Genomic DNA, 26,788 nt, shown 5'->3' on the forward strand with positions numbered 1-26,788 from the left:
AAGAGTTTGGACTCCACCAATCCACAGTCAGACAGATTGTGTACAAATGGAGGAAATTCAAGACCATTGTTCCCCTCCCCAGGAGTGGTCGACCAACAAAGATCACTCCAAGAGCAAGGTGTGTAATAGTCGGCGAGGTCACAAAGGACCCCAGGGTAACTTCTAAGCAACTGAAGGTCTCTCTCACATTGGCTAATGGTAATGTTCATGAGTCCAACATCAGGAGAACACTGAACAACAATGGTGTGCAGCGCTCGAAACTAACGGTGTCCCGATGTCCCGGGGACCATAAAAAATGTCATCGGGACACAAAATTATCATATCTGGGACAATCCCGGGACAATGGAAAAAAAAACAGATCTAGAAAAAAGTTCTACATTAATATTATTTACAAAGCCGTAACACATACGTAGACATTCACCTAATTTGTCAATTTTAATTTTAAAACGTTAACAGCGAAAAATACATAGTAGCTACACTTTCGATGCACCTGCATCCGTAGGCTACAGAGCAGCGCATTCTGTTCTAGAATCTTCGGCCGGAGTCCGCATTATATGGACTTGGAATGGAATTGCTAGCGCACACGCTGCGCCGACTCTTGCCAGAACAAAAATGCTGAAGTGGTTGAAGCGGACCGACCGCGGGGAAGAAACTGAAAGCCCAGACATAACGTCTCCGGGACCTTCAGGATCCAAAGTGTCATCGCCTGGTCTGCAGGCAACGCTATATAACGTGTCTAACACTGTTAGACACGTTATAAAATACAACAGGAATGATGTGGATGATATTGACGGAAGATACCGTTCAACAGAATAAGTGAGTTTTCTTGGTGTCTTTCTAGTTCAGAAAGTTTAGTCAGTCAGCAGCACAACTAGGCTCGGACCTGCCACTATGTTGATGTTGCTAACATTTGCACCCACGCTTCGGCAGCGAAAGTTCATAAAATGGATAACGGAAAGTTCATAAAAATGGATAACGGAAAGTTCATAAAAATGGATAACGGTAATGGTGAAAATTATAAGTTGGCCTTATAAGTACCAACAGATATTCAAGGTATAAGTAGATGAAATGAACATAAAAGGGGTCTTATTTTCAACTAAAGTGTACTGCAGATGTAGGGAGTTGAAACATTTTCTGAATGAGCTAGTTGGCCCCTTTAAATAAACGGGTATCTATTCATACAGTGAGATCGCCAAAGTTTAATACACTGAAAATGCAATAACTGTAATTTTGAAGTAGATGATGTATAGGACATGTGTCGCTTGTGTCTTGTGACTTATTGTAAAAATGATATAAGGGGTTCAAAATCGCATAGTTACAAATATAATAGTAACTTCATATGATGGGCGGCACGGTGGTGTAGTGGTTAGCGCTGTCGCCTCACAGCAAGAAGGTCCGGGTTCGAGCCCCGGGGCCGGCGAGGGCCTTTCTGTGTGGAGTTTGCATGTTCTCCCCGTGTCCGCGTGGGTTTCCTCCGGGTGCTCCGGTTCCCCCCACAGTCCAAAGACATGCAGGTTAGGTTAACTGGTGACTCTAAATTGACCGTAGGTGTGAATGTGAGTGTGAATGGTTGTCTGTGTCTATGTGTCAGCCCTGTGATGACCTGGCGACTTGTCCAGGGTGTACCCTGCCTTTCGCCCGTAGTCAGCTGGGATAGGCTCCAGCTTGCCTGCGACCCTGTAGAAGGATAAAGCGGCTAGAGATAATGAGATGAGATAATAATAATCTTGGCTGGCTTTTTTTCATGGTATATCAGATATATTTCATTCAGCTAGCATGATATTGAACTCGTCATTGACTCATTCTATATCATGCTAGCTGAATGGAATATATCTGATATACCATGAAAAAAAGCCAGCCAATATTATTTATATCATAACCTTGATGTCATCTCTGTTATTATTCACCGGTATTCACTTCACCTTCTGCGAATAATTGTTAAATAACAGCACACCCCATAATATTTTATTACTTACTGAATGTATTAAACTGTCTTTCCATTAAAATGTTACACAGTGGTGCTTGAAAGTTTGTGAACCCTTTAGAATTTTCTATATTTCTGCATAAATATGACCGAAAACATCATCAGATTTTCACACAAGTCCTAAAAGTAGATAAAGAGAACCCAGTTAAACAAATGAGACAAAAATATTATACTTGATCATTTATTTATTGAAGAAAATTATCCAATATTACATATCTGTGGGTGGCAAAAGTATGTGAACCTCTAGGATTAGCAGAAAATTTGAAGGTGAAATTAGAGTCAGGTGTTTCCAATCAATGGGATGACAATCAGGTGTGAGGGGGCACCCTGTTTTATTTAAAGAACAGGGATCTATCAAAGTCTGATCTTCACAACACATGTTTGTGGAACTGTATCATGGCACGAACAAAGGAGATTTCTGAGGACCTCAGAAAAAGCGTCGTTGATGCTCATCAGGCTGGAAAAGGTTACAAAACCATCTCTAAAGAGTTTGGACTCCACCAATCCACAGTCAGACAGATTGTGTACAAATGGAGGAAATTCAAGACCATTGTTCCCCTCCCCAGGAGTGGTCGACCAACAAAGATCACTCCAAGAGCAAGGTGTGTAATAGTCGGCGAGGTCACAAAGGACCCCAGGGTAACTTCTAAGCAACTGAAGGTCTCTCTCACATTGGCTAATGGTAATGTTCATGAGTCCAACATCAGGAGAACACTGAACAACAATGGTGTGCAGCGCTCGAAACTAACGGTGTCCCGATGTCCCGGGGACCATAAAAAATGTCATCGGGACACAAAATTATCATATCTGGGACAATCCCGGGACAATGGAAAAAAAAACAGATCTAGAAAAAAGTTCTACATTAATATTATTTACAAAGCCGTAACACATACGTAGACATTCACCTAATTTGTCAATTTTAATTTTAAAACGTTAACAGCGAAAAATACATAGTAGCTACACTTTCGATGCACCTGCATCCGTAGGCTACAGAGCAGCGCATTCTGTTCTAGAATCTTCGGCCGGAGTCCGCATTATATGGACTTGGAATGGAATTGCTAGCGCACACGCTGCGCCGACTCTTGCCAGAACAAAAATGCTGAAGTGGTTGAAGCGGACCGACCGCGGGGAAGAAACTGAAAGCCCAGACATAACGTCTCCGGGACCTTCAGGATCCAAAGTGTCATCGCCTGGTCTGCAGGCAACGCTATATAACGTGTCTAACACTGTTAGACACGTTATAAAATACAACAGGAATGATGTGGATGATATTGACGGAAGATACCGTTCAACAGAATAAGTGAGTTTTCTTGGTGTCTTTCTAGTTCAGAAAGTTTAGTCAGTCAGCAGCACAACTAGGCTCGGACCTGCCACTATGTTGATGTTGCTAACATTTGCACCCACGCTTCGGCAGCGAAAGTTCATAAAATGGATAACGGAAAGTTCATAAAAATGGATAACGGAAAGTTCATAAAAATGGATAACGGTAATGGTGAAAATTATAAGTTGGCCTTATAAGTACCAACAGATATTCAAGGTATAAGTAGATGAAATGAACATAAAAGGGGTCTTATTTTCAACTAAAGTGTACTGCAGATGTAGGGAGTTGAAACATTTTCTGAATGAGCTAGTTGGCCCCTTTAAATAAACGGGTATCTATTCATACAGTGAGATCGCCAAAGTTTAATACACTGAAAATGCAATAACTGTAATTTTGAAGTAGATGATGTATAGGACATGTGTCGCTTGTGTCTTGTGACTTATTGTAAAAATGATATAAGGGGTTCAAAATCGCATAGTTACAAATATAATAGTAACTTCATATGATGGGCGGCACGGTGGTGTAGTGGTTAGCGCTGTCGCCTCACAGCAAGAAGGTCCGGGTTCGAGCCCCGGGGCCGGCGAGGGCCTTTCTGTGTGGAGTTTGCATGTTCTCCCCGTGTCCGCGTGGGTTTCCTCCGGGTGCTCCGGTTCCCCCCACAGTCCAAAGACATGCAGGTTAGGTTAACTGGTGACTCTAAATTGACCGTAGGTGTGAATGTGAGTGTGAATGGTTGTCTGTGTCTATGTGTCAGCCCTGTGATGACCTGGCGACTTGTCCAGGGTGTACCCCGCCTTTCGCCCGTGGTCAGCTGGGATGGGCTCCAGCTTGCCTGCGACCCTGTAGGGCAGGATAAAGCGGCTAGAGATAATGAGATGAGATGAGACTTCATATGATAATATTAACCACTGGTTATTTCAGAGAGGAAAAAAATGGGGACACTATTGCTTCCATTCGGGACAATACAACACAGAATTCGGGACCACTGGGGGACACAAAGAAAAAAAGTTAATTTCGAGCCCTGATGGTGTGGATGGCAGGGTTGCAAGGAGAAAGCCACTGCTCTCCAAAAAGAACATTGCTGCTCATCTACAGTTTGCTAAAGATCATGTGGACAAGCCAGAAGGCTATTGGAAAAATGTTTTGTGGACGGATGAGACCAAAATAGAACTTTTTGGTTTAAATGAGAAGCGCTACCGTATGTTTGGAGAAAGGAAAACATTGCATTCCAGCATAAGAACCTTATCCCAGTTATTGTTGCACAAGGGGGTCACACCAGATACTGAAAGCAAAAGTTCACATACTTTTGCCACTCACAGATATGCAATATTGGATCATTTTCCTCAATAAATAAATGACCAAGTATAATATTTTTGTCTCATTTGTTTAACTGGGTTCTCTTTATCTACTTTTAGGACTTGTGTGAAAATCTGATGATGCAGAAATATTTATGCAGAAATATAGAAAATTCGAAAGGGTTCACAAACTTTTAAGCACCACTGTAAATTAAATTATTTATACAGACTTTTCCATTTGTAATTGCTTTTCATTGAATAAGTTTACAGCATTATCTAGAATTAACAGCGAGAGAGAGATTCTGCTGATTTGTCCTCTGAGATTTGTGATTTTCTCTGGACTGAAACATTAGCTGACTCGACTGATGTGACGGTACGCAATGTTCTGTGCGAAAAATAAAGTGAAGTGATTAAACGCGTGTGTGAAAGAATGAAGGAGGGACAGAGACGGAAAATCAGGGGGTATTGACACTGTGAGAGAGTGCAGGGCAGGACAGTACGAGGTGCTGATGTGTTAGACAGTGTTAGATGGGTCTGTTACTATTTCTAGACACGATTCCTCTGAGGCTCGCAACGAACCTCACATTCAACTACAGCGCTGATGGAGAGACAGTGCCAAAAGTGTTCTGTTCAGAAATGGCACAGAATCAAGAAATTAACTGAAAAAGCAATAGTGTTTCAGAATGACTTAATGCAAAAAAAACCCCATCAATAAAATTGCATAATGGCATCACCGGCTTTGAGGGAAATACATATAACAGGATGGGAGTTGAACTTGAATACTGGTATGTAGCTTGATGGATTGAGGCCAGGAACTGGGAAATTGGACTTGGTTTCACATGACTGACATGAATCACTAAACCCCTGAGCAACACTGATCTTATACCTTGGTAGCGTGTTTGTGTTTAGTCCCATTTGTAACACATTGTCCTATATAGGTTTTGTTTTTCATGTCTTGAAATGTACTTTTTTCTTTTTCTTTCTTTTTTTTACACTGATTTGAATTTATAGTCACAGTGTTTAATCATGTTTGACAATGCCAGATAAGAAAAATCATTTTATTAAAATATGTCACCTCAGACATTATAGACATAAATGAAGTTGCACTCCGTACATCAAACATTCAATAACAAATTCACAGTTATTAGACACAGAATTAAACTTTTCGATACAAACTCATCTGAAACATTTGTACCTGTTCTGGAAAATATTGCACATTGTTTAAAGGTAAGGTTAAATAAATCTCTAATTTAAAAAAATTAATAATAATAATAAAAATAAGTACTAGCCATCTGAAAATTCTCAGGTATCTTAAAATTCCCTCATTAAAAATAGACCTAGGTTTTGTTTGTACCAGTAATTTTAGATCAGCTGCCCTCAGCAATGGTGTCTACAGAAGGAACCACGTTAGAGTCAGTTTGCATGTTCAACGAGCTCGTGAATTCCTCGCTATTAACACCAGTACTTCCGACTGCCAAGTATTTCCCGCCATAGTCATATTTTTATTCTTTATTTGCTGTGGAGCCATCCATCAAGTTGGTGTATCCATCAGCTGCTTTACAATATTCTAGTTCCAGCTAAACAAACTAGTGCAATTTCAGCATGTGTGAAGTTATACATTATTTCAACATCATACTATATAACATACAAAAGTCAACATGTCATGAAAAATACAAATACTTTTCAACTGCCCATCCATTATCCGTAACCGCTTATCCTGTGCAGGGTCGCAGGCAAGCTGGAGCTTATCCCAGCTGACTATGGGCGAGAACAAGTCTCCAGGTCATCACAGGGCTGGCACATAGAGACAAACAACCATTCACACTCACATTCACACCTACAGTCAATTTAGAGCCACCAGTTAGCCTAACCTGCATGTCTTTGGACTGTGGGGGAAACCGGAGCACCCGGAGGAAACCCACGCAGACACGGGGAGAACATGCAAACTCCACACAGAAAGGCCCTTGTCGGCCGCTGGGCTCGAACCCAGAACCTTCTTGCTGTGAGGCGACAGTGCTAACTGACCCAAGGTTTTTGCTTAGGCCAAGTTAGTTTGTAAAAATATACAGTATGTATAAATGTTCCTGCATACATTTGGTACAATTACTGTAGCTGAATTAGTACATAGTTGCCATGGCAACTCTGTGGCATGCATTTCTCAAAATCATCTGATTATAATGTATATTCATATTTGTATATCATATATAAAAATTTTTTTCATCTATCAACATGGCTCACACTTATACATAAGTCACACTACAGTCTGATGACGTTACTATACATAATACAAACACTAGTCGGTAATCAAATATACCATGCACTGAGAGGCTCCGGTTGAAATGATAGATTCTCTGAGGTGACTGGCGTAGTACGATTTTGTGAGGGGCATAGCCCCAAAGGAAATAGTACTATGCCAACAGAGGTGGACAGTAACGATGTACATTTACTTGAGTGCTGTACTTAAGTACACTTTTTGAGTATCTGTACTTTACTTGAGTATTCTTTTTTTTGGAAACTTATGACTTTAACTTCGCTACATTTGAAAGACAAATATCATACTTTTCACTCCACTACATTTCTATCAAGGTCCTCGTTACTTGTTACTATGAAGCAGCTTTGAAAGTGGATGTTTTTTTCTTTTCTTTTCTAAAACATGATTCGTTTTTTCGCAGGTGACACTGAGACAGCCTGTCAGTAATCACTAGGGTCATGGCACGTCCATAGACTGGATAAAATCAAGATCAATGATTCCTCAGCAGGATTATTTAAACACGATCAGTTGATGGCAGAAAGGAAGGAGGCGGTTCTTCTGGGGAATGCATGCACTCATGGCCCATGAACCTGTGTTTCAGTTTTCTGAAAGGATTAAAGATTCATTTCGTTTTAAATGTTTGCTTTGTTTGCCAAATCAAACCACATCATGGCCTACAAAAACTCACCGTTCAACCTGCGGAAGCATACTGAGGTATATAAACATTTTATTCCAAGAGAAAGCTTGTAATGAAGTTGTCTGTGTTTTTAGAGCTAGCGATAATGTTGCAATAGCTATGCAGTCTGGTTAGTCAAATGACTTTCTATGCATTTGCCCTAGCCTTGTCCACGTTTACACATAGCTAGTTAACTTGGACACTGTTAGTCAGCATGTAAAAAATGGAGTTACGCCAACATGAATAACGTTAACTGAATGTTATCTGAAGTGCTTTCAGAAATATGTTTTAGCATAATCTTGCCAAATAAACAGAATGTAGAAATATTTCTTTTCTAGTAACGTTAGCTACCCAATATGATTTTGAGTTTGAAAAGAGTTTGCTAGCATGTCAGATGGAGCTTCACAGACTAGCTAGCTTAACGTTAAACCACCGTGGTGGCACAACATGCGTTCATTTTGTGAATTCACATTTCTGTCTTTGGTAGCGGCGTTAGGTTTTGTAAGCGTTGTGGCAATAATACAACAATGCATTGACAGAAAATGTACTTTTAATACTTAAGTATTTTTAAAATCAAGTACTTCAGTACTTTAACGTAAGTAAAAATTTGACTGTACAACTTTCACTTGTATCGGAGTAACATTTGACCAGTGGGCTCTGTACTCTGACTTAAGTAATGAAATTGGGTACTTTGTCCAACTCTGTATGCCAGTCACTGAAGAGAATCCATAATTACCGGAACCTCTCAGTGCATGGTATATTTGATTTATATCCCTCATCAAAAAATCCCAAACTAAAAGTGTTAAGATTGAATCTCAACATAAACTCAGTGGAGGCAGCCATGCTTGTTGTTTACATCAGCGTGACCTTCGACCTGCATATTTGCAATGTACCATGTTATCACCTGCCTTGCTAGACATGATCATGATACACACAGAAACGCTAGCGGAGCCACAGCTGTGACTTGAGTCGGCTGTATAGCTTGAAATTGTGACATCAGTTCATGGTATATCCATAGGGTGACCAGACGTCCCGGTTTTACCGGGACAGTCCCGATTTGGGGTTGTGTGTCCCGAGTCCCGACAAAAGTCTGTCAGGACACGGATATGTCCCGGTTTTCGCCACTCGCGACGTTTGCGACTGAGCAGTGTGGGAATCATTAGCGGAGAAATGTCTGCATTTACTATTTTGATGAATTGACAGGAATCACAAACTTTCCTGGTCACTGCCCCCTGGCCCTGTGGCATGGGTGTTTATTTAGCCACATTATTCCAGACAACAGAACGTGTTGCCATGCAACAATAAAATAAACATTAACTGGCGCGAATGTTCTTTGTCTAGCAGCTAGCAGCAGTAATGCCGCAGCAATGATGCTGAAAAGAAAATGTACCTTTTCCAAAGATTTACAGGGCACCTACCCCTTCCTCCGAGAGGTGCAGAACAATGCGCTCGAAGCCTACTGCACACACTGTAAGTGTTCCTTCTCCGCAGCCCACGGTGGTAACGCCGATATACAGGATCACATTAAAACGGATCACTCTTCTTGTAAATATATGTAGACTAATGCATTTTGTTTAGGGTGGGTGGATTGACAGTCGCCTTAGCTTTGTTCCTGTGCTTTGTTCTTGTACTGAGTTGGGTAGCCTATGGTGCAAATGATGTGCGCTCCTGTGGGGGCTTTCCTCGGGCTGTCGCCCCTCTCCTCCTTTATTGCTGTTTTGTTTGAGTGTATATTCTCAAATCACTTGTCTCTTTTTTGTTTCTGTTTAACATACCATTCTGACAGTTTGGCCATATTGCTGTGTTGAACAGCTTGTTGCACCTTCCATTAAAGTGTTCACTTTTGTACACATCTTCTTGCTTTATTCATTCAGTTGTGGGGAATGGTTAGTAAGGTTGATTCTGACCTAGGCTAGGTTGAGGTTACATATCTACTTTTTAAGTTCATGCTATAGTGCATACAATTTTAGAGATATAGCCTACATGTGCATATCCATTCTTCTTGGTGTTCTCACAAACAGGTGAAATAAATCAGTTTAAATTTGGCCTATGGACATAGCCTGGCCTATTCTCAGCCATTACAAAATCTGTTGTCTGACCATAATTTAACTGATCTGTATACCACTATGCTACTAGATAACAAAATGCCTGTTTGTTTTATTTCATGTGAGATGTTGATAAATGTGAGCTTCAACAAAATGATAAGAGCACCTGAGTGTCACGTTTACGTAAAAAAAAGGTGTGCGTGCACGAGCATGGTCGCACGCAAAAGTGTCCCGGTTTCAGACTAGGGAAATCTGGTCACCCTATATATCCAGGATATACCAGAAGGGAACCATCAGGGCCTTCTTGGCCTTCAGAGGAGGCCCAAACATATCAGCATTTCAAATGTTATATTTAGTTGCTTTCATTCATTCATAATTTCATTAAACTTATTCTCTTCTAATTCTAATTCAGCCTCATTTTCTATCAAATTTGCTTCAGGAATGAAAGGGTTACTGTCCTGAAAATATTAAAATCTAGTTATCCAATGAGATTTTTTTGTTTGTTGTGTCTAGGCTGAGAAGAGTTTAGAGCTGCTCACTCATTGGTTAGGACTTCATTGCCGTGACAGAAGGCCATGGCAGTGTATGTTTATGTAGGAAGTGACAGATGAATTAACCAATCAGATTTTGATTTATAGTGGGAGGGACCAAAAACGTATCGCCCTAGCCCTTCTCGAAGGCCAGCGTGAGCTTAACTGCGACTCGGCGCCGTCAGCACAGCAGTGAACTCACCGTCCAGCCGGTGTAGCGTTCATCAGTAGTGTTAGCGAATGCTAATAAAGCAGTCAAGTCAGTGCTATCAAGAGCAAATAGCACAGGCTAAGAACCGAGAAACTAAGATTTCTGTCTCCAGACTTTTCTTCCATGCTGTACGCTCACCACAATATTTTTCACTCAGGCTTAAGTATTCATTTCCCTGTGTAATTTACTTAGTTACTTTTAAAATCAACATCGACAGCTACACACAATGGAGCGACCTGGCAGCCTGCCACTAATCCCTTACAAAATCCTTTGCCCTGTTGCTTTTTTGGTGTCTGGCTAAGTTTTGGCCGAGCTCAAGTCCCAGCTCTAATAGTAATGGTTCGCCACTGGGGTACACCATGACTGACTCATACTATATCCATTTTTTTTTTTAATGTCACAAGATACATTGCTTAATCAGTGGCGGAATTATTTTATGTCACATGAGCCATCCTTAGCCAATCCCTGCACAGGAATTTTTTGATGAGGGACAAAATATAAAAAATATTTTTTGACAGCAGCCTGTCTTTCTATCTCTCCCTTTTCCTTTCCCTCTCGACATCTTTCTCTATTCCTCCTCCACCTATTATTTTCCTGGCTTCCTCCTGTGCCTCCTGCTGTCTCCTCTGTTCTTCTTTTTCTGTTTTCAGAAGCCAGGGTCCCCCGAGGTAGGAGAGGATTTCATCAGGCATGGCACGGTGCAAGGGCAGTGGGTGCAGCAGTCTCCTGAGCAAAGTGAGAGCTAAAGTGCTTAAAGATTCAAACTGAGAAGGTACGGCCACTGCTGCCTCCTCCTCCTCCTCCTCCTCCCCATTGTCCCGTCCTCTCTTCTTCCTGTTCGTTCGCCTTTTCTGTCCCATGTCCCTCTCTTCCTTTTCTTTAACATTGTTGAACCAGTTACAGAACTGGCGGTAACCTGGGTCATCTGATGTGCTCTCCTCCCAGGGGAAACAACTGGTAAGCAGGCAGTATGTGAGGATCCCCAGGGCCCAGCTATCCAAACTGGGCTCCACTGGCATCCAGATATACTCTACTTCCTCTTTCTTTTGGTTTCCTGCACTTTCTTTCTTCTTGTGCTTGGCCTGTTCGACTTCAGGCACGCAGAAAGGGGATTCGTACCAGACGGCACGTACTTGGGTGCTGTGAGGACGTACGAGACCGAAGTCACCTAGTTTGACCCAGCGACAGTTCGGAGCACATAGGAACACGTTCTCTGGTTTAATATCACGGTGTACAAAGCCCAGGGAATGCAAGTAAGACACAGCACCACTTAACTGGGACATCACACTCTGAGCCTGCACCTCGCTCACCCCAATCTACACAGAGAGAGAGAGAGAGAATAAGCAATACATAAAATGAGAGGAAGAGATAAAAAAAAATCAGCTCGAGAAATCCTGGAAATTGAATATTCTGTATGGCCTCTGCTTAGTACTACTGTCTCCTTAGATAGCACAAGGCTGATTACAGGACCAGATGTTTTTGCTGTGGAGTAAGAACATACATACAGTACTGTATATGCCTGTGCGTGTCTTGGCCTCTCGCTTCCCTGAAGAAACCTTTCAGTGCTGCTATTTATCTTAGTGTAATTACATCACTATATGTGTCTAATATCAAACCTTTTATGTGATATATTCGCTGTTAGAAAATGTCAAGAGACTAAATCATCTCCAAATGTGTTACACTATCCTCGAGGAGAATTTGCAAATAAGCAAAACAAGATGCAACCTGAATCTGAGCAGAGTCTAAATTACTCACAACTGACTTTCATGTTTTTTTTTTTTTAAATTAGGAATAAATAGACTTAGTTTAGCTCACATCTGACACAATGACATCGTAGAGATCTCCATAGAGAGCAGCCTGCTGGGCGAAGATATAGTGGGAGGGCGTAGAGAAAAAGATTCCAAGGGCACGTGTGAGAGAGGGATGAGTACAGAAGGAGAGGGAGAGGTTGTATTCACGCAGAAAGGTGTGCAGAGTCGTAGAGCAGCGAGGGAAGAACTTTAGTGCCATAGGTGTGCCTGCAGAGCAAGATCAAAGATTATCCCATGAATCGTACCTTGATTTACAACAGACTGTGATATTCGGGAGCCTAAGGTCTGGGGTTGAAAAAAGAAGAAAATATCTGACTTGCAATCCATTTAACCTTAAACAGTTACATTAAAAAAAAAAGAGAACCTGCACCATCTCGACAAGGCAAAACACGAGGCAAAAAGAATAAGTTTTGTCATGACCCTCGAAGCCTCCAGATCTAATTATATAAGGTATGCATGACCTAACAGAGTTAGAACAGATGTCAACGAGGGTAGACAAATATTGACCAAGCAATCAGATATGCAATATTAAAATTGAGAAGATTCAACAGCTGAATTCAGCAAGACACACATAAAACATTGGACGCAGTTCTAACGGCAAAGGATGGACATACACGAGTATCTACAGTGCAGTGAAAAGTCTTAGGCACATGTAAAGAAATGCTGTCGACCAAAAATGGCTTAAAAATAATGAAATGAAATGTTTCAATATTAAAAAAATACTATAAACAGTAAGCAGTAAGCCATAATAAATGAAACAAGGTCAATATTTGGTGTGAGACGACCCTTTGCTTTAAAAATAAAATAAAATAGTAGTCTGAGGTCCAGTGAGTGCAGTTTTATAAGGAAATGAGCTGTAGGTTTTACTGAGCATCTTACAGAACCAGCCACAGTTCTTCTGGACACTTTGACTGTCATACTTGCTTCTTAATTTTGGAGCAAAACCCAGCAGCCTTCATTATGTTTTCTTTTTTAATCTGAAAAGTGCTCTCTTATGTAATATGCTGCTCAGATACACACTTTTTTTTTCTGTAACATTTAATATTGTGCTGGAAAACGAACGTTTGGACTCCAAAATGTTTTTGCACTGAGTTTGTACAAAAAAAAAAATAGGGGGCCTAAAACTTTTGCACAGTACTGTATGACATATTCCAAAAGGATGACAGGGTTTTGAACTGATAACATTGTTATTTTTGCATTAATCCTAACATGTACTGTTTCTACCTAACAGACTTAATGACTTGGTATAAATTAAATGTAATAATCTTTTTTCTTTTTGAGCTAAGTGTATGTAAAGTTTGCCTTTATCTCAATACAGAAAGATTAAACAATTCAAACAACTTTTATTATCATCGACTGGCACAGTCTTTCAGCAGATTGAACTGAATTCCTTGAAGAAATACTGTCGTAGAGACAATAAACATATGAACAAAAGCTGTACTTCAGCGACTCTAGATTTCAAAACATGAACCAGCATGGCTCGTTGAGCAGATCCTCTGGTGAGGTTTATCCAATTAGATGCATTTATGTAAATTTTTGGCTGAAGGACATTCATCAGACCAGAGACTTGGAAAGAAGAACTTGCAGAAACCTTTTGCAGATGTTTATGGATTTTTTATTTTGTTTACAGTAACATCTCTGGTTTGGGGGCGGCACGGTGGTGTAGTGGTTAGCGCTGTCGCCTCACAGCAAGAAGGTCCAGGTTCGATCCCCGTGGCCGGCGAGGGCCTTTCTGTGTGGAGTTTGCATGTTCTCCCCGTGTCCGCATGGGTTTCCTCCGGGTGCTCCGGTTTCCCCCACAGTCCAAAGACATGCAGGTTAGGTTAACTGGTGACTCTAAATTGACCGTAGGTGTGAATGTGAGTGTGAATGGTTGTCTGTGTCTATGTGTCAGCCCTGTGATGACCTGGCGACTTGTCCAGGATGTACCCTGCCTTTCGCCCGTAGTCAGCTGGGATAGGCTCCAGCTTGCCTGCGACCCTGTAGAACAGGATAAAGTGGCTAGAGATGATGAGATGAGATGAGATCTCTGGTTTGGAGCGGAATGGCGGTGTAGTGGTTAGCACTGTCACCTCATAGCAAGAAGGTTCTGGTTTCGAGCCCAGCGGCTGGCGAGGGCCTTTCTGTGTGGAGTTTGCATGTTCTCCCCGTGTCTGTGTGGGTTTCCTCCGGGTGCTCCGGTTTCTCCCACAGTCCAAAGACATGCAGGTTAGGTTAACTGGTGACTCTAAATTGACCGTAGGTGTGAATGTGAGTGTGAATGGTTGTTTGTCTCTATGTGTCAGCCCTGCGTTGATCTGGCAACTTGTCCAGGGTGTACCCTGCCTCTCGCCCATAGTCAGCTGGGATAGGCTCCAGCTTGCCCGCAACCCTGCACAGGATAAGCGGCTACGGATAATGGATGGATGGATCTCTGTTCTGATTTTATGTCATGGTTTGTTTGAAAAAAAGTTGATGATGAAAACAGATTGGACAGGGAGGTATGTATTTATTTTCTGTGTGTCAAGTTCAAAACGCATGTCTCATCTGTTACATCTGGGTTGATACTTAATGGTAACATGAAGTACCACTACAAAACAAAACACAACACAACTGCTTCCATCTGTCTTATTTATAGTGATTAAAAAGTCCCTCCTGTTACAGGACCTTGTCTTCCCAGGCAGTCTCCTGTCCCAATACTAACCAGGCACTTAGCACATTGGGTGGTGCCAATCTCCATTTCTATAGCCTTCTGCGTCTTGCCTATTACATAGCTAAGGTTATAGTGGGGGGCTAGTCCTCTGGTAAACACGAGAGTTTGAGTCCCTACTCGTATCTGTATTGCAGCGTGCTTCGCCAGATGGCAGTAGGTACCATTTTGATAATGGTCTTTGGTATGACCCAATTGCGAGTTGAACTCATGATCTCCCTGTTGACAGGTGGACATGCTAACCAACTCAGCCAGCCCGTGGTTTATTTGTAGTGATAAACTAATCCTTAAATCTAGGTAAGTCATTTTGGAGAGACCAGCAAGAGTTAGCTCGATTTTGAAAATATCCAACTGACAAATCCCACCTTTTCCCTTCAGCCCTCCTTCCAAAACACATGAACGCGCACTGCCTGAGTACTGCTAGAGGACGAGTCCATGAAAGAGAGTGTTGGGGGGAGGAGTGTAGCATGTTGCTGTCATATTCAACTGCCTCATGTCTCATTCACATTATCATAACGAACATGGCTAATGTGAAAACACAGCTGTCAAGTAGCTCACTAGCTTTAGCAATATGTCTGTTTAGCATGTTGGAAGACTCGGGTGAGTGCACACGCAGAGTGCACACAGGTAGACAGGTCGACCATCCAATTACTTTTTACAGCCCTGCACCTGCCACTGACTTTTTACAGCCCTGCAACTGCCACAGATGACGGATTTTTTTCTTTTTATTCTCAGGGTATTTGATATATTCATTGCTCTCAGGATGTAATGTCAAGGCGATTTCAAGAAATACAGTGCCTTGCAAAAGTATTCATCCCCCCTGGTGTTTGTCCTGTTTTGTCGCATTACAAGCTGGAATTAAAATGGATTTTGGGGGGCTAGCACCATTTGATTTACACAACATGCCTACTACTTTAAAGGTGCACATTTTTTTTATTGTGACACAAACAATAATTAAGATGAAAAAATAGAAATCTGGAGTGTGCATAGGTATTCACCCCCTTTCATATGAAACCCCTAAATAAGAGCTGGTCCAAACAATTCACTTCATAAGTCACATAATTAGTTGATTAAGCTCCACCTATGTGCAATCAAAGTGTCACATGATCTGTCACATGATGTCTGTATAAATCAACCTGTTCTGGAAGGACCCTGACTCTGCAACACTACGAAGCAAGCAACATGAAAACCAAGGAGCACAAACAGGTCAGAGACAAAGTTATGAAGAAGTATAGATCAAGGTTGGGTTATAAAAAATATCCCAAACTTTGAATATCCCACGGAGCACCATTAAATCCATTATAGCAAAATGGAAAGAATATGACACCACTACAAACCTGACAAGAGAAGGGCGCCCACCAAAACTCACAGACCAGGCAAGGAGGACATTAATCAGAGATGCAACAAAGACACCAAAGATAACACTGAAGGAGCTGCAGAGATCCACATTGGAGATGGGAGTCTCTATCCATAGGACCACTTTGAGCCATACACTCCACAGAGCAGGGCTTTATGGAAGAGTGGCCAAAAAAAAGTCATTGCTTAAAAATTCACGTTTGGAGTTTGCCCAACAGCATGTGGCAGACTCCCCAAACACATGGAAGAAGATTCGCTGGTCAAATGAGAAAAAAATTGAACTTATTGGCCATCATGGGAAATGCCATGTGTGGCGCAAACCCAACACCCTGAGAACAACACCCCTACAACGAAGCATGGTGGTGGCAGCATCATGCTGTGGGGATGTTTTTCATCTGCAGGGACAGGAAAGCTTTTCAGGACTGAAGGAAAGATGGATGGCACTAAATACAGGGCAATTCTGGAGGAAAACCTGTTTGAGTTGACCAGAGATTTGAGACTGGGATGAAGGTTTACGTTCCAGCAAGACAATGACCCTAAACATACTGCTAAAGCCACACTAGAGTGGTTTAAAGGGAAACAGTTAAATGTCTTGGAATGGCCTAGTCAAAGCCCAGACCTCAATCCAATTGAGAATCTGTGGCATAACTTGAAGATTGCTGTACACCAATGCAACCCATCTAACTTGAAGGAGTTGGAGCAGTTTTGCCTTGAGGAATGGGCAAAAATCCCAGTGGCTAGATGTGCTAAGCTAATAGAGACATACCCCAAGAGACTTGCAGCTGTAATTGCAGCAAAAGGTGGCTTTACAAAGTATTGACTTTAGGGGGTGAATACCTATGCACACTCCAGATTTCTGTTTTTTCATCTTAATTATTGTTTGTGTCACAATAAAAAAAAGTGCACCTTTAAAGTGGTAGGCATGTTGTGTAAATTAAATGGTGCTAAACCCCCCCCCCCAAAAAAAAAAAAAATTGTTTAATTCCAGCTTGTAATGTGATAAAACAGGACAAACACCAAGGGGGATGAATACTTTTGCAAGGAATTTTATGTAACTGGACCATTACAAATTTTATTTGAATATTCATGGTCTAAAGGTTTACAGTGTGGTGTATTTTTGTTGTCAATTACCAACCTCTCTTTTTGTGCACAGCCAGCATGACTTTGCCGTATGACCCCTCTCCTAGCTTCTTGATTACTCGAAAATGCTCTGAGGTCACCATCGACGTCATACACTGAGCTGTGAGATAGCACAGCTCGTCCAGATCCCGTGCAGCATCCTGATAACAAAGCAACACAATACATATTCGATGTCACTTCTCAGAAGGTGTTGGTCTGATACCGTAACCGTATGCGGGAAAAAAAAAAACATACTGTCTATAAGTGTGTGTGCAAAATAATATGGGATTTCCCATCAGTCAGTCAGTAAACTGGCTTGCTACGGTACACTGTATCATCACTCAGGCGGGGAACATGGAGCACACAATAGCAGTATCCTATTAACGTTTCCAGCTGCTCAAAATAGTCACCACAGGATTTCTGCTAATCTTCATGTAACATAAAACTCATTGTCTAAACCCGACTATATTTATCGCTGACCTTTCCTAACTAGAAATCTTTTGTATATATACACATATCGGTTGATAACAGTTCATTTAAGGATGTTTGCCATGCCAGTATATCCCTTACAGCGTGTATGAGCTCTACGCAGCTGCATTGCTCCCCAAAGACCACACACAAGTAGCATACCGTCTAATTGGATGGCTTTAACTGGTATTCCATTATTAGAGAGTTTGAATGTGTGTTATGGGAGAGTGTACTATAGTGTATGTACTGCATACATGTAGTGTGTTCAGCGTTGCTAGGTTGTGTGAAGTGGGCGATGCAAGCTGTTCTTCCCTTGCTGATAGGGTCTCCAGAAGTAGCCTTTGAAGCACTGCCAAATGCAGATGCACATCCCACAAGTCATTGCATTTTCCATGCAAGCTGGATCTCGGAGATCTAAAATAAGGTTGAAGACCAGCTTGACCTGGTTTGACTTCACAAACTGTCAATACTGCACAAGATTTTATATGTGTATATTCTTCATGAGCTGATTCTAGGTCACTAATCTTCTAGTATACTTGACATAGATATGCCCTAATAATTACAAGCTCTCTAGTGATGTTCTGTGTTTTCATATGTGATATAGTTTCAATCAGTTTATTTTGAAAAGCCAGAACATAGAGCCAGATGTGTATTTGGCAAGGCATAATAACATTTCTTAGAGTCATTTTGTTACAGACCATGTGTGTGTGTGTGTGTGTGTGTGTGTGTTTTAAAATTATTATTATTATTATTATTATTATTAATGAGAATTTTAGATCACTAACTTTTATATTATATTTGATATGTCTGTGTCTTTAAAATTAGTTTTAAGTTTTATTGGAAGGTCAGAAGCTTGGTATATATTTAGCAAGGCATGTTAGTGCCTTTGCACTACCTTCACAGCTCTTACACAGACATGAAAATGAAGAATTCCTTCAAGTATAAAGGTTGCTCAAGTTCAAATAGAAAGTTCGAATCCCACAGCTTTGTGAAATCCCATCCCATAAAACACTCGATAGCATGGTGAAATTGTTACATTTACTGAAAAGGGTACTATCACTTGTCAAAGAGATTGAACTGTCTGTTTGGTGGTGGCATGGTGGTGTAGTAGTTAGCACTGTCGCCTCACAGCAAGAAGGTTCTGGGTTCGAGCCCAGTGACTGATGGGGGCCTTTCTGTGTGGGTTTCCTCCAGGTGCTCTGGTTTCCCCCACAGTCCAAAGACATGCAGGTTAGGCTAACTGGTGGCTCTAAATTGACCGTAGGTGTGAATGGTTGTGTGTCTCTATATGTCAGCCCTGCGATGACCTGGTGACTTGTCCAGGGTGTACCTCGCCTCTCACCCATAATCAGCTCCAGCTTGCCTGCAACCCTGTACAGGATAAGCGGTTACGGATAATGGACAGATCACAGTTACGAATACATATTTATTCCTTTATTTGACACTGCATGCCATGTGCCAGAAACAACACCACGACATTTATTATGGTGTGACTCTGCTGGGTGACTGGTGGACAGCAGTGAACCAGCACTTTCACTTTACATCATTACTATATAGTTACAATCGAATATCAAACAATTGTCTGGCCACATCGCTCACGTTCACGCGCTTTGGAGCTTGGAGTGCTCAGCACCATTAGGACTAATTACCAGCACCTGTTCCTGATTAGAGCGCAATCACAGCACATACATCTAAGAACTCTCAGTAACACACAGACTTTGTGAAGTATACGCTCTGCACCCTGCACCTGACATTACCTAAGCCTTATATTTTGTATCGCTTTTCTGGTTTTGACCCTGTCTGTGTGTTTGGACTTTGAGTATTGTATTACCTCTGATATTCTGTCTGTGCCTCACTTGACCACTGCCTGTTATTCTTTGTCTACGTTTTGCATGTTTACTAGAGTGCTTTCAATAAAATTCTTCCTGCACTTACATCCGTCTACTGGCCTGTCCAACAAGCTAGTGGACTAATAAAACTGTTATAACTAGTTTTATATGAAACTCTTGTGACTATTTTCCATAAAATGTGTTAGTAAATAATCCTACATTATTTTTAAAAAGCAAATTTAAAAAATAAGTGCTGGATAAAAACCCATCTACCTTCTATAAATAAAGACACAAATTTCATTGTCTGGTGGTTAAGTGTTTATGAGATACATTGCCTTGCACTTGCAATCAGGTTCCCTGTAGTGGTACATGTATGTACGGATGTTGTACCATTGCGAAAGCCATTAAAAATCAGGTTGATGCATTACTGTGTTCTCTTAAGTATGGAGCTTTGTATGAAGCTCTACTAAAACTTACCATCGAAGCTATATAGCACTGTACCTCTGGTTGCACGGTAGCAAGAAAATAATCCATGATCTCACTGATCCCTGAGATCATATTAGACTAGTTTAGATTACTCTAATAGCTTCCTGTTTCCTTTAGAAAATGTTATTATTGGTTTTAACTCTTTCAGCCCTCATACATCTCTGAATGTCTGATAAACTATATACCAGATTGTCACTGAGGATCATCTTGTGCTCACCTTCTCCATATTCTACCTCTGAAACTTAAAAAGACCAAAGATCTGGAACATATTCCCATTAAACATTTGTTAGTCTCCATCTATCACTGATTAAACAAAATATATACAGGACTTTTGCTGATTGGATTAGGCATTGCCCTGGTTTATCGAGGAAATCAGAAAATGGTGACAGCTGTTCAAAGCCCCATAAAGCTGCCTGACATGATTGAAGCGGTGGGCAGAGCTGTCGGCACTCAGACTGTGGCTATTCAGAACTTGAACCGCAACGTGGATAATATCTTGGAGAAGCTTTCAGCTTTGCAATGGAAATTAGATCATTTTGGAGACCAAGATGGACATAGTGGACATGCGGTGTAGGCGTGCAAAAGAATGCGTCTGCTTGCTAAGACCAAACAAATTCCAATCTTATCTATTTCGGCTCCCTAGCCAGCACTGGCCTTGGCCAAGATCGTTGCTGGGACAACAGTTCCCCTGGAGAACACCGCTGTTAGACTGTCACTCGTATTCCTTCCCCCACTTCCCTCGGTCGCCACTTTCACCCCCAGTGTGACAAGTGGGTGCGTGACCAGCGCCCTCATGGCTGCAGGAGCGGACGGCTGCTTGCTTGCGCTGGGTTACCTCTACCTCCTCCTCTCCCCCCCTTACCACCACTATTGGCCCCCCCTTCCCCCCCAAGTCCTGTGTTTTCATGTTGTAATGTGTACTTGTTTATGTGGTTTTCATGTTGTAAAGTGTACTTGTGTTTTTTTTTTGTGCTTATGTGCTGAGGTTTTTTTAATGCTCCCACACTGTACTCCTCACAGGAGCATAGGGTGGGGGTCGCTTTTTTCTCCTCTCCTTTCCTTTTGTTACTCTGTAATTTTCTTTTTCCCTGTCTTCCTGTCCTGTCTACTCCCCCTCTGTTAATTATGTGTATGTATGTATGTATGTATGTATGTATGTATGTATGTATGTATGTATGTATGTAAGGACAGGTTGATGGTCAATTTCACTGGTACAGTGATAATAAAGGGTTCATTCATTAACTATATTTTATTATTTTCCTTACTTTTTCTGGAAGGGTACTTTTATATTACTTGTACTGTATATAGCTGCCTGTATTACTATTTTATGTTTGACTACCTTTTGTTTCGTTCATTTTATAGTTCTTTGTGCCAGGCTTGTAGTACTCGAGTTGGGACTCGTGCCCTAATTTTAAGGACTTGTGACTTGACTTGGACTTGAGCACTGATGACTCGGACTTGGACTCAGACTTGTGCATTAACTGCATTTGGACTCATAAATTGGAGATGAGGACTCTGACTTTTTCTTTATTCTTTGTAACGTCATAATAATTTGGCATAAGATATTCATATCTACATTAATTTTATACTAATTTTGTGCAAGAGAATGCACATTCACCTGTTCATACGTGATGTTCATGAACAAACTAACGTTAATGGCACTAAAATGCCTGGAGAGAAGCCCCTAGGATTGGCTGCTTTGCTTATACAGACTTCTCGTGTAGTGGGAAACGACGGGGACAACCTCGAACTTCAATCGTCATTTGGTAAGACTCCACCCAGAGAAGGAAGTGACACGCTGTGTTCATTGCTTTGTTGATAGCGGGGCTTGCTGAGCGATGAACTAGCGAGTGTTAACCCTCTTTCATGTTATTTGCCCTGTTGATAGTGGGCGGGGCTTGCTGAGCGATGAACAAGCTTTTTATCTGTAGCCTATTAACTAGAATGGGGGAGTCAAACAGTAATGTTAGTCCAACACAGTAGCAGAGATGCTTTCACATAAAGGCAGCAACAGCCGCCGTCAAATGGTGCAGTTGGAGTCTTGTTCTCGGACTCGACTCGGGTCAATAGTGGACTCAGCTCGGAATTTTCTTTATTAACTTGGACTTGACTTGGACTTGAACACTGGGGACTCGAGACTGGACTAGGACTCGAGGTTTAGTGACTCGACTACAACACTACTTTGAGCAAATATGGTGACATACAGTAAGAGGTACTATATAAATAAAGTGTATTATTATTATTATTATTATTATTATTATTATTTCAGATTAGACATTCACTCTGCCAGGAGAAAGAAAAAAATTAAAGGTATGAAAGATGTCCCCTTGAAGACCACTGGTGTGGAATCACTACCTCAGTGAGAAACAAAAGTACCTTTAGTACCTTTACGATGCATTTGAACTAGTTTGGACTAACTACATGAAAACAGAAGATAGTGAACTAATTAACAGTTATTCCATGAAATCGAGTCATACATGAGCTGATAGCCGACGAGATGCGTAGCACCGAGCTGGCTATAAGCCATGTATGATGAGATTGAGTGGAATAATTGTTTTATTCTATCCACATTCACTGGATTTTGAGAAACATAGCATTTTAATTTTATCTTTTGCAAATTCGATAAATAAAAACTTTATACAAAATGTCCAACAAAATCATTTCCACTTAGGCGGACTTCTTAAAAACCTGCACAAATTGACTTTAGTGTTGTTGTTTTGTTTTTTTTGTAGAAAGCGCCGTCTTGCTGTCATGCCGAGGTATAGAATAGCTTTAGACATTTATTTAATTCTTCCTTGGACATTTTAGTTATGTAATTTTCAAACTTCTTTGAGCCTTTGAACCGGTCTAAAAAAATTCAACAAATTTTAATGTTTAAAGATGAAAAATGGAAACAAACCGGCAAAATGACAGGAACAATTTGTGAAAAATGCTATAATAATAATTCTTGAAAAAAAGAGATGTTCTTACCATCAAACACTTTCATTCCATATTTTGTTGCTTTTTTTTTGTATTTTTGGGGTTTTGTTTTCAAGTAGAGTTTTTAATTTCGTCCTCGGTTGGTTAAGCAACACGCTCCGCCATTTTTTTCCCTTACTCATGGTACAGTGGTGCTTAAAAGTTTGTGAACCCTTTAGAGTTTTCTATATTTCTGAATAAATATGGCCTAAAACATCATCAGATTTTCACACAAGTCCTAAAAGTAGATAAAGAGAACCCAGTTAAACAAATGAGACAAAAATATTATACTTGGTCATTTATTTATTGAGGAAAATGATCCAATATTACGTATCTGTGAGTGGCAAAAGTATGTGAACCTCTAGGATTAGCAGTTAATTTGAAGGTGAAATTAGAGTCAGGTGTTTTCAATCAATGGGATGACAATCAGGTGTGAGTGGGCACCCTGTTTTATTTAAAGAACAGGGATCTATCAAAGTCTGATCTTCACAACACATGTTTGTGGAAGTGTATCATGGCACAAACAAAGGAGATTTCTGAGGACCTCAGAAAAAGTGTTGTTGATGCTCATCAGGCTGGAAAAGGATACAAAACCATCTCTAAAGAGTTTGGATTCCACCAATCCACAGTCAGACAGATTGTGTACAAATGGAAGAAATTCAAGACCATTGTTACCCTCCCCAGGAGTGGTCAATCAACAAAGATCACTCCAAGAGCAAGGTGTGTATTAGCCCATGTTTACATTAGACCGTATCAGCGGATCATCAGATTAACGTTTTTAAAACGATTAGTGTGCACACAGCAACACCAATACACGATTTGCGTGCACACAGCAATACCAATACACGGATACGCTCGGCTCCGCAGGCATCCTGCGCTCCAAATCACTCCGCCCTGAACAGCGAGTGCCCTCTGGAGGGTGCGCACTCCGGCCTTGCGCAGCTCACAGAACACGCGAGTGAAGTGAACAAGCTGTGATTCGGGACTGAGCCGCTGTGTGTGTGATCCCAGCGCATATCACTTACCACTTGCAAGTGGAAGGATGGCAAGCCTAAAGACAATCATAACTACACAATGGGTAGTATTTGCATCAGTATTTGCAGTATTTTCATACTTTTATAGTCTTTAATGAAAGGTGATACAAGGCAGAAGTCCGCGCCGTTTTTCAGCAGTCACGTCACATGACCAACACCAGCGAATCAGGAAGGTGGATGTCACAGTGACGTTGTCCAATGAGACGCCAGCTAGAGCTCAGCACAGCATATCCACGTATTCTGAATGTTTACACAGCACCGGACCAGACACGATCTGGATTGAATACGTGGACACTGGCGGATTCCCGTTTCCCGGTGTTTCCAGGCGGTTTAATGTAAATGGACAGTGCATCCGCGAAGAAAACAAGACAGATACGGTCTAATGTAAACATAGCCTTAGTCAGCGAGGTCCCAAAGGATCCCAGGGTAACTTCTAAGCAACTGAAGGCCTCTCTCACATTGGCTAATGTTAATGTTCATCAGTCCACCATGAAGAGAACACTGAACAACAGTGGTGTGCATGACAGGGTTGCAAGGAGAAAGCCACTGCTCTCCAAAAAGAACATTGCTGCTTGTTTGCAGTTTGCTAAAGATCACGTGGACAAGCCAGAAGGCTATTGGAAAAATGTTTTGTGGACGGATGAGACCAAAATAGGACTTTTTGGTTTAAATGAGAATCATTATGTTTGGAGAAAGGAAAACACTGCATTCCAGCATAAGAACCTTATCCCATCTGTGAAACATGATGGTGGTAGTATCATGGTTTGGGCCTGTTTTGCTGCATCTGGGCCAGGACGGATTGCCATCATTGATGGAACAATGAATTCTGAATTATACCAGCGAATTCTAAAGGAAAATGTTAGGACATCTGTCCATGAACTGAATCTCAAGAGAAAGTGGGCCATGCAGCAAGACAACGACCCTAAGCACACAAGTCGTTCTACCAAGGAATGGTTAAAGAAGAATAAAGTTAATGTTCTGGAATGGCCAAGTCAAAGTCCTGACCTTAATCCAATCGGAATGTTGTGGAAGGACCTGAAGCGAGCAGTTCATGTGAGGAAACCCACCAACATCCCAGAGTTGAAACTGTTCTGTACAGAGGAATGGACTAAAATTCCTCCAAGCTGGTGTGCAGGACTGACCACCAGTTACCGGAAATTTTTTGTTGCAGTTATTAAGGTTCAGTTATTATTAAGGTTCACATACTTTTGCCACTCACAGATATGTAATATTGGCTCATTTTCCTCAATAAATAAATGACCAAGTATAATATCTTTGTCTCATTTGTTTAACTGGGTTCTCTTTATCTACTTTTAGGACTTGTGTGAAAATCTGATGATGTTTTAGGTCATATTTATGCAGAAATATAGAAAATGCTAAAGGGTTCACAAACTTTCAAGCACCACTGTATATATGAGCTGATAGCCTAGTAGTAGAGTAGCGAATCAGAGCGCACGATTGCTCATATCCAGTGGATAGAATAATATAAATTATGCAAAACTTCGTGCATCGGTACATTTCAGATGTGTAAATGACAAGTAAAGCGATCAAGCTGATGACTCTCCGATGCTTATAAACATCACAGGTATCTTCAGTGATGAGCCTCTGCAAGGTCTGTAATGTAGTCAGTTTAATTCCTGCTTTTGCAGCAACAGTTTGCCATCTGTCTTCTCTTCAGCGAGTGAAATGCATGCTCAGCAGGGTTTAAAGCAGGTTGTTTGTGATGAACTGGTTTACTCTTGGGGGAAAAAAAATTCTGGTTGATTATTCTTACTCTCCTTATGTTTGCTTTGATTTTATCCTCATAGTGATCTGCTTCACCAGCATCGACTAATGAGGCCATTTCTTAAATATTCTGCTCCCCTGAAGGGTTTGTGGTTGTAGTATAAAGGTGGTTGTATATAAATACCATTGCACTGAATCTGACTTGCTCGAATCTCAAGCCAAAACGACAAGAAATTGTTATTGTCCTTTATATGTTGTCACATCCACTTTTGTGTCAGTGCACCTGTCATAAAATCACATGCTGCTGACCCTGCTGGCATTTTGTCCCTGTAATGTAATACACAGTAAGTCCTGCCGGTATAGACACTGTGATGCCTTTGTGACACCTTTTGCCTTATTTCGGTATGGCAAGAATCATGACGATTTACGTATTAATATATCATTTGGCATCCTCTAACATCAAGCCTTCTGCACATGCTAGTGTTTTATTATGCAGCCTTTTTATATGAGGTAAAGGATGTCACAAGCGTGTTAGCAGATCGTTAACAAGTTTTAAACAATTCACTCATTGATGCACAGATTTGGTTACTGGCTAGGTCGGCAAAGTGATTACTACTACTACTACAACTAATAATAATAATGCACTGTTTTCCTGTATTAAATATGGGCAATGCCACGTGTTGTGCTGAATGCAGATTTTCTGACCATCCTATTTTGTCTGAAACAAATGACAATAAGAGTTACAAATGAATGGGAGATAGACCCAAGGTCTCAGTATTACAAAAATAAAATTCTACTTACGGACATGGCTGAATAGCCAGATTAGGTCTCTTAGAAAATCTTTACACGTCTTCACTCAGTCTTGTCCATTTGTATGGGATGGCACCCTAATTTACTATTTAAATGTAAGTACAGTGGACCTCGTGAGTGTACAGCTATCAGTTATCCGCTATGGTTTGGAATGACTACAAGCGTCTGAGTGTCTACTCCAACCAGACTG

General features: G+C 41.1%; 1 protein-coding gene across 1 annotated transcript; it reads right to left on the reverse strand.

Annotated features, from left to right (window-relative positions):
• Positions 1-5,681: 5,681 nt before the first annotated feature.
• Positions 5,682-26,788, reverse strand: sbk3 (SH3 domain binding kinase family, member 3). The gene is made up of 4 exons (XM_060921652.1): positions 26,590-26,788; positions 17,305-17,449; positions 12,129-12,331; positions 5,682-11,629 (listed from the first exon to the last, which is right to left on the reverse strand). Exons 1-4 carry the CDS (start codon positions 26,593-26,595, stop codon positions 10,844-10,846), a joined length of 1,140 nt encoding a protein of 379 aa, XP_060777635.1. The 5' UTR covers positions 26,596-26,788; the 3' UTR covers positions 5,682-10,843.

Source organism: Neoarius graeffei, chromosome 5, assembly GCF_027579695.1.
Source record: "Neoarius graeffei isolate fNeoGra1 chromosome 5, fNeoGra1.pri, whole genome shotgun sequence".
Taxonomy (NCBI): domain Eukaryota; kingdom Metazoa; phylum Chordata; class Actinopteri; order Siluriformes; family Ariidae; genus Neoarius; species Neoarius graeffei.

What these genes read in the sequence shown, in the direction of transcription:
- sbk3 (XM_060921652.1), bottom strand. An exon ending in GGCTGTGCACAAAAAGAGAG is followed by an intron (nt 12,332 to 17,304) that starts GTTGGTAATTGA and finishes CTTGCTCTGCAG; the next exon opens with GCACACCTATGGCACTAAAG. An exon ending in ACGATGTCATTGTGTCAGAT is followed by an intron (nt 11,630 to 12,128) that starts GTGAGCTAAACT and finishes CTCTCTGTGTAG; the next exon opens with ATTGGGGTGAGCGAGGTGCA.